Source organism: Sapajus apella, unplaced genomic scaffold (assembly GCF_009761245.1).
Source record: "Sapajus apella isolate SASKATOON/1434 unplaced genomic scaffold, GSC_monkey_1.0 scaffold29, whole genome shotgun sequence".
NCBI classification, from domain to species: Eukaryota; Metazoa; Chordata; class Mammalia; order Primates; family Cebidae; genus Sapajus; species Sapajus apella.
This window is the reverse complement of record NW_022436969.1, coordinates 14,030,071-14,038,135: the sequence shown is the minus strand read 5'-3', so window position 1 is coordinate 14,038,135 and position 8,065 is coordinate 14,030,071. Positions and strand designations below refer to the sequence as shown.

General features: G+C 42.7%; 1 protein-coding gene across 2 annotated transcripts in view; it reads left to right on the top strand.

Annotated features, from left to right (window-relative positions):
• The first annotated feature begins 232 nt into the window (after window positions 1–232).
• MYOM1 (myomesin 1) overlaps window positions 233–8,065 on the top strand; it is a 162,986-nt gene continuing 155,153 nt past the window's right edge. For both annotated transcript variants that reach the window (XM_032293278.1, XM_032293277.1), the window contains exons 1-2: window positions 233–533; window positions 5,359–5,676. In XM_032293278.1, the coding sequence (XP_032149169.1) occupies window positions 5,387–5,676 (290 nt within the window). In that variant the 5' untranslated portion in view covers window positions 233–533; window positions 5,359–5,386. The remainder of the gene's footprint in view (window positions 534–5,358; window positions 5,677–8,065) is intronic.

Genomic DNA, 8,065 nt, shown 5'->3' with positions numbered 1-8,065 from the left:
GTACTGTACATGTGTTATTAACAGCATGCCCAGAACCATATCTTGGCATTAAAATTCCATGAAGTCCATTTTGAGAATCATATTACTACACCTATTTTTAGCTCTTAACACAAACGACTCTTTCCATTACGCTTTAAAATTATCTAATGATAAAGTGATAATGAAAATACCTCTTGTTGCCAAATAAAAATCCTCTATTTGCTTTAATCGGGCCAGACCCATTGATCGGCATTACGGAATGACATTCCTGAGGCAGCTACCTGCCCGTGCCCCTCTCCTCCTTCTGGTTTGGGACTACCCTCCCCATCTGCTGCTATATTTATCTGCCTTCTTGGCCATAAAAGGCTGGCTGTGTGGCCTGACATTCGACTGCCTGACCACATGCATTATTTTTGAACTGGCCCCCAGGGTCCTGTCTTTAGCCCTGCCTCTTAACATTTTCTTGGATTCAACCTCGGTGGAGTTTTCATTCTCCCATCCAGCTCCTCGGCCTCATCGGAACATTTCCACCACCATTACTCCTTTGGAAACTGGTAAGTGTGACACTGAGGCAGAAGAATGCACTTGATAGCTTATGAGCTTAGCAGCACTGCAGTGTAAGTGGGTTGCTTTCTGGCTTCTGAACACAGCAGTTTTCTCAAAGAGATGTCAGAATAACAGAGAAATAGGAAAGTGAAGCTCCAGGGAGGGAAAGCAGAACAGCCGGGTGCCAGCTGGGCTGGCACGTTCTTCTCTCTCATCACTGTATTCTTCTGAAATTAAGCTCCTGTTCCTGGGACTGTAAGGAGGTCATATTTGCCTCAGATCGAACTGTAAGCGTGTGTTAAATGCTCTTTCCAAGTACGGTTTGGTTGAAATCTAGAATGGATGAGAGACAGGAGGCCCTGCATTTTCTATTCTCCATGTGCCATACAATGCTTCCTGGTTACAAATTAGACCGAAAGAAGGAAAGTGAACTCTGAAGTCACTAGTTGATAATTCAGTGATCTTGCTGTGACAATGCAATGTAGATAAATTGTGAGAGTGCACAATGATATTCCTGGCCTCAAAATGGTTAAGCAATATTTCAGAGGCAACATAGAGCCCCACATAGTGATCTTTCTGGAAATCGTGTTCATTCGCTTTTGCCCTCTAATGCCTGCACAAAAGTATCATGAAATGTGTATTTCATGGAATGTGTATTTCATCAAAAACTATGGAATGTGTATTTCTTCCTAAAATCACAAATTATTTTCAGAAAGAAAATTTAGGTCTTAAAGAAAAAAAAGACACTAAAACCATCCTTTCTCCCAACGTACTCCAGCTGTCATGTGTTGGGGCTAATCTTGGCTTTAGTTGACTTCAAAGACTTACTTGATGAAGAGGAGGTGATTGTACCTTTGTTCCAGAGGTCAGGGCTGTAACAATCAGCAGTGTGGACTTCAAGTCAAACCCTGTTTACTTGTAACCTACTATCTATGTGAGAGGAGAGGAATGTTAACTATTATTAAAAATAAATATATTTGGGGAAAATAAAAAATAGTATTGGGGCAAGACATTTACAATTTTTATTTTGTAAAAATAACAGCATTTAAAATCATTTGGGGAGTGAATTGAGTTTATAACAACACATAACAAAGTTCTTTATTATTTATTTGAAAATCATTCAAATAACATGTGCCATGTTATAATGTAGTGTGTATCATAACAGAAACTTCTCTAATATCTTTATAACTGCCTAACATAATTCTGTATTAATATTTTCTAACCCCTGTTTTATCAACATTCATTTAGTAATTATTAATTAGACATGGTAATTATCCTCTATATTTTGTAACAGAAAATAGCAATCTATTTAGGGGCTGAAGCAAAGTTGCTTGCTGGTAGCTATTTTTTTCTCTTAGGACATGCCGTGTTGACTGATATCTTCCGTGAGCCCTAAGATAAATATTTTTGGAGTGAAGTTTGCTCGATTTTCTTCTCTAGGGAATACATGCTGACTTTTAAAATAGTTTAAATAAAAAGTAGTTTTAAATTTGATCAAGAAGGATTCATTCTTCATTTTGAATTTTTTTATAAAACAAGATTTGGAGAAAACAGATCACTTTAAAATTCATTTTACACTATTAAAAAATTTGGTGGTGGAACTTTTATAAAACTATTACTTCATCCAGGGTTGTCAACCTGGCTGATAGGCCTGCTATCAGTAGACAGACTATTCAAGAAAGCTAAGGCAATGTGACATCTCCCTACCCTATGCTAAACAAACATAGCTTTGACTTTTAGTAGAACTGTTAGCTCAAGTTCACAATGCCAGCTGCCACCCTGGGAATCAATTCTCTTGCCTCTTTACATAGGGAGAATAGAAGCCTGCATATTCCTTACGGAGCAAACCATTTTTTTTTTTTCTGGTTTGAGACTGTGCCTTTGCTTGAAGTGTTTGTGAGATTTGAGAGAGGTTATATATAAGATAAGCATACTCCAGGGTTCAGTTTTAGGCCTTTATTTTATTTTATCTTATATTTTTATAATACAGACAAGATCTTACCATGTTGCCCAGGCTGGACTCGAACTCCTGGGCTCAGGAAATCCTCCTGCCTTGGCCTCTCAAAGTGCTGCAGGCATGAGCCGCCATACCTGGCCCAGTTTTAGGACTTTCTTTTCCGTGCATAATAGTTCTGATCTGTTTTTTTGGCTTTTGATACCACCTAAATGCTGTTGACTCCCAAATGTAGATCTCCATCCTGGACCTCTCCCCTGCACTCCAGAGTCACCTATCCAACTTCCCACGTAAAATATCTCCTCTGGAAGGTCTAACAGGCCTCTCAGATTTAGAGCATTGAAACCAATCTCCTGTTCTTCCACCCCAAATTGATACTTTCCACATTCCTCCCCATCTCAGTTAATAGCAACTTGTCTTTCAGTTGCTCAGGCGAAAACATTGGAGTCATCTCTTTCTTTCACATCCTAATTCAGAACTTTCAGCAAATGCCATTGGTTCTAACTTCAAAACCTGTGCAGAACTTGACCACCTCTCACACTTTCACTGCTACCCCTGTCACCTCTAGCCTGGACCATTTCAGTGGCCTTTGTATTCTTTTGCCAGGGCTATCATAGCAAAGTCCCATGGACTGGGTGGCTTAAACAACATAAATTTATTACCTTGCAACTCTGGAGACTAGAAGTCCAAGATCAAGGTGTCAGCTGGGTTGGCTTCTTTTCCCGTCTCTTGTTAGCTCACAGATGGCCTTCTCCCTGTTTCTACATGGTCTTCCCTCTGTTCTGTACACATCTGGGTCTTGGTTTTCTTTTCCTGTAGGTACACCATCATATAGGATTAGGTCCCACCCTAATGGCCTAATTTTAACTTAACTTCCTTTTTAATGACGCTATCTCCAAATATGGTCACATTTCGAGGTACTGGAGGTTAAGGCTTCAACATAGGAATTTTGAGAGGATGCAGCTTAGTCCTTTCATGGGTCTCCTGGCTTTCACTCTCGTCCCTCCACAGTCCATCTTGAGACATCAGTGAGAATGAGTCTCAGCTCAGTCTTCCAATGGCTTCTCAGCCCTTTCGCAATAAGGGCCGAAGTCCTTACTGCTACCTATAGGAACCTACACTAGTGGCCCTTCCCCGACACATAGAGCTCACCTCTTTGACATCCTCTCCTATACCTCTCCCTCCCCCAGAACCTCTGCCAATCCGTGGTTCCTGGAGCACGGTAGTCATGTTCATTCTTCAGTGCCTTTGTGCTGGTCTTCCATCTGTAATACTCTTCCCCAGAAAGTTTCATGCTCAGATGTTACTTTCTAGGAAAGCCATCCCTGCTGAGGCTGTTGAAAATTGCATCTATCCCTCTTACCTGCTTCGTTTTTCTCTACAGCACTTGGCACATTAGCCTATCTCATACTTACTTGTTTTCTCTATTATCTTTCTCCAGCAGTAGACTGTATGGTTCTGTACAGGTGATTAGAACAGGCATTTTGTTTGTTTTGTTTACCTCTGTCTTTTTGTTCTGAGACAGAGTCTTGCTCTGTTGCCCAGTATGGAGTACAGTAGCGTGACCTTGGCTCACTGAAAGCTCCACCTTCGAGTTCAAGTGATTCTCCTGCCTCAGCCACCAGAGTAGCTGGGACTACAGGTGCCCACCACCATGCCTGGCTAATTTTTGTATTTTTAGTAGAGTTGGGGTTTCTCTATGTTGGCCAGGCTGGTCTTGAACTCCTGACCTCAAGTGAGCCGCCTGCCTCAGCCTCCTGAAGTACTGGATCACAGGCATAAGCCACTGTGCCCAGCCTCACTACTGGATTTCATGGGCTGGATGGTGCCAGGCACACAGTAGGTGCTGCTAATTATTTATTGAATGAACACCACATGACTCTATCCTTCCATATTGTCCCAAATGAAGTCCCAAATGAAAAATGAAATGGCAGAAGATTAGAAAAATTATGAAGAGTCTGAGGGAAAAGCACAATAGCCAGGATAGAAAAACTTTGTCAAGACCTCCTAGATACAATTTTTTTTTAAAAACGTACCATGGGCTGGGCGCAGTGGCTCACGCCTATAATCCCAACCCTTTGATCATGAGGTCAGGAGATCGAGACCATCCTGGCCATGGTGAAACCCTGTCTCTACTAAAATCAGCCGGGCGTCGTGGCGCGCCTATAGTCCCAGCTACTCAGGAGGCTGAGTGAAGGGAATTGCTTGAATCAGGAGTCGGAGGTTGCAGTGAGCCAAGATCCTGCCACTGCACTCCAGCCTGGTGAAAGAGCAAGACTCCGTCTCAAAAGAAAAAAAAAAAGGTACAATGACAGGAGTGGCACATCTGGGCTACGAGGTGGAGTTTTTTTAATATCCAGTTATGCTAAACTTCATACCCTTTTCCATTTACTTTTTGGAAAACATAAGAATATTAATTTTTATTTTATTTTTTTAGACAGGGTCTTGTTTTGTCACCCAAGCCGAGTGCAATGGTCAATCACAGCTCACTGCAGCCTCAAAGTCTTGGGCTCAAGCAATCCTCCTGCCTCTACCTCTGGAGTTGCTGGGACTACAGACACACATGCCACACCCGGCTAATTTTTTCTTTCTTTTCTCTCTTTCTCTTCCTTTCCTTCTTTCTTTCTCTTTCTTTTTTCTTTCTTTTCTTTTCTTTCTTTCTTTCTTTCTTTTTTTTTTTTTTTTTTGGTAGAGATAGGGTCTCACTGTGTCGGCCAGGTTGATTTTGAGCTCCTGGCCGCAAGTGATCCTCACTGGGATTTCAGGTATGAACCACTGCAGCCAGCCAAGAGTACTGATTTTTACAGATTGGTTTAGATGACTTGTTCTATGGAATTTGTTCCTTAGTAATTCACTCAAAAAGTGTTGTCTTCTTTCAGGTGGCCCGGTTCCCTCAAGGGGCACAGGATGTCTTTGCCATTTTATCAGAGGTCCCACCAGCACTATGATCTCAGCTACCGCGACAAGGACCTCCGCACCACCATGAGCCACTACCAGCGGGAGAAGAAGAGCTCTGCCATTTACACCCAGGGCTCCACGGCCTACAGCAGCCGCTCCTCCGCCGCGCACCGCCAGGAATCCGAGGCCTTCCGTCAGGCGTCTGCCTCCTCCTTCCAGCAGCAGGCCTCGCAGTATGCCCTGAGCTCTGAAGTCAGTCGGAAGGCGGCCTCGGCCTACGATTATGGCTCCTCCCATGGGTATGTCGGAAGCATGCTTCCAACCTCCAGGAAGAGGCGTGTGCTCTGAGTGACCCTCCCAGTTACTTCTTTTTTTGTTGTTGTTTTGTTTTTTGTTTGTTTGTTTGGTTTGGTTTGGTTTGGTTTTGGGTTTTTGAGACAGTTTTGCACTTGTTGCCCAGGCTGGAGTGCAGTGGCGCGACTTCCGCTCACTGCAACCTCTGTTGCCTCCCGGGTTCAAGTGATTCTCCTGCCTCAGCCTCCCAATTAGCTGGGATTACAGGTATGCGCCACCACGCCTGGCCAATTTTGTATTTTTACTAGAGACCGGGTTTCGCCATTTTGGCCAGGCTGGTTTCGAACCCCGACCTCAGGCGATCCACACGCCTCGGGCTCCAAAAGTGCTGGGATTACGGTCTTCTCCCAGTTGCTTTTTTTTTTTTTGAGACGGAGTTTCGCTCTTGTCACCCAGGCTGGAGTGCAGTGGCATGATCTCGGCTCACCGCAACCTCCACCTTCCGGGTTCAAGCGATTCTCCTGCCTCAGCCTCCCAAGTAGCTGGAATTACAGGCATGCGCCACCACGCCAGGCTAATTTTTGTATTTTTAGTAGAGATGGGGTTTCTCCATGTTGGTCAGGCTAGTCGAACTCCTGATCTCAGGTAATCCACCCTCCTCGGCCTCGGCCTCCCAAAGTGCTGGGATTACAGGCTTGAGCCACCACACCCGGCCCAGTTACTTCTTAATTATGTCAGCCCTGCATTTCAACCAGGTGTGCAGACAGACCTTGTTTGGGAGACCTGGGACCTGTGCCTACCTATTTCTCTTTATTGTCTATTTTAGCTTCACAAAGAGCTTCGTATTCTCACGGACAAGTCTTGCTTATGTTACCAGCTGTGCTATTTCTAGAAACAGGGAAGTTTTGCCATACAGAATTTAAAATTCGCGGGGCACAGGAGACTGAACTGATACTGCAAAGAAGTATTCTATTAAATATATTTTTAAAATATCTAATAGCAAATGCTTAAAATTCGGAACTACTATTTATGCAGCAGATATTTTCTTTAGCTCGAGCATTTGATAAAAACATGGCCCTATCTCAGCCAGCCTAAGAATAATAAGAACCAACCTGTAATCCGACAAAATTAGGTTTATTGACCCAACGCAATGAAGGAGACTAAACACTAGAGGAAAAAGGGTTATTTTAGGATTCTAGAAAGAGTGGAGCTTAGATGCAGGTCTGGTCTGCAACATGAACCCTGGGTGCTATTTCTTTGGAAACAATGAAGTTAAGATAAATGTGGACTGTTGCATCCCCAAGTCTCTTATCTGGGGCTTCTTACCGGAAGTGAGAATTGAGGCTGCTTCTCTGCCTCAGTAAAGCAACTAAGATCCTCCAGGCAAGGGTGAGATGTTTCATTTTTACTGATGTAATTTTAAACAGTGAACTCACTGATTGTCTTTGATATTAGAGAAGAAAGCTTCTCAGTGAGTCTATATTCACCCACAGAAGGAGGTTACCATGACACTTTACAACAGCAATGTCCCTGGGAGAAATGTCGTTTCCTGTTAACTTTGCAGTTGGCTTAACAGTGTCTGCTGTTTCAGCCTGATGAATGTTGGGCAGATATTTGCTTTCTCAGGCCAAGGCAAGTTTTATTTTCTTCATATTCAGAATGAAATATTTTATGGAGATTAAAAAAACACTTGCAAGATGCATGTGACTTGTATTTAAAATCTATCTGTAGTCCAAAGAAAAAAATTGCCGATCTTCAAAACATAGACCTTTCTGGGCTATGTGGTCAGTAACTACCTGCTGCCTCTAATCCTATTCTCCAAAGTATGTGGCATAGGTTGTATTTTTTGCTATAAATGTAACATAGTTTTAAGTCTTACCAAATTTAAGTCTACAAAATATCTCATAGGGCAACTGGAAAAGCTGTTTTCTCTGGGAATCTAAAAAGTTATTGAGAAAATAATGGAGTGGTTGATATGACTAGAAGTGAGGCATGTTTCCAAAGGCAGAAATTCCTAAATCTCTGTTGGGTTTGAGCAGCGCCTAATCTACAGCTGTCATTTCATCAGTGATGATGGTGGCCTCCTGGGAGCTTCTGCTGGGTTCACTAACAGAGCCAGACTCCGGTGGGGTTTATCTGGAATGTATGATGGCAACACTCTGAAATTCCATTTAGGTTAAGTGAACCTATGAACAGGATCACTTCTCAGTCTCAATGTCATAGGTCATATTTTGCTGTGGGATATTCATAAGGATCACACATATGAAAATACTGTTACTAAGGTGAATTCATTTCTTTTAGCACTTGCTTCCAACGAACTGCCTTCCCAGGAAAAGTTGGGAAGATTAATACCATATGTATATGATAGCCTCAATTTGTTTTCCTGCCGGAAAA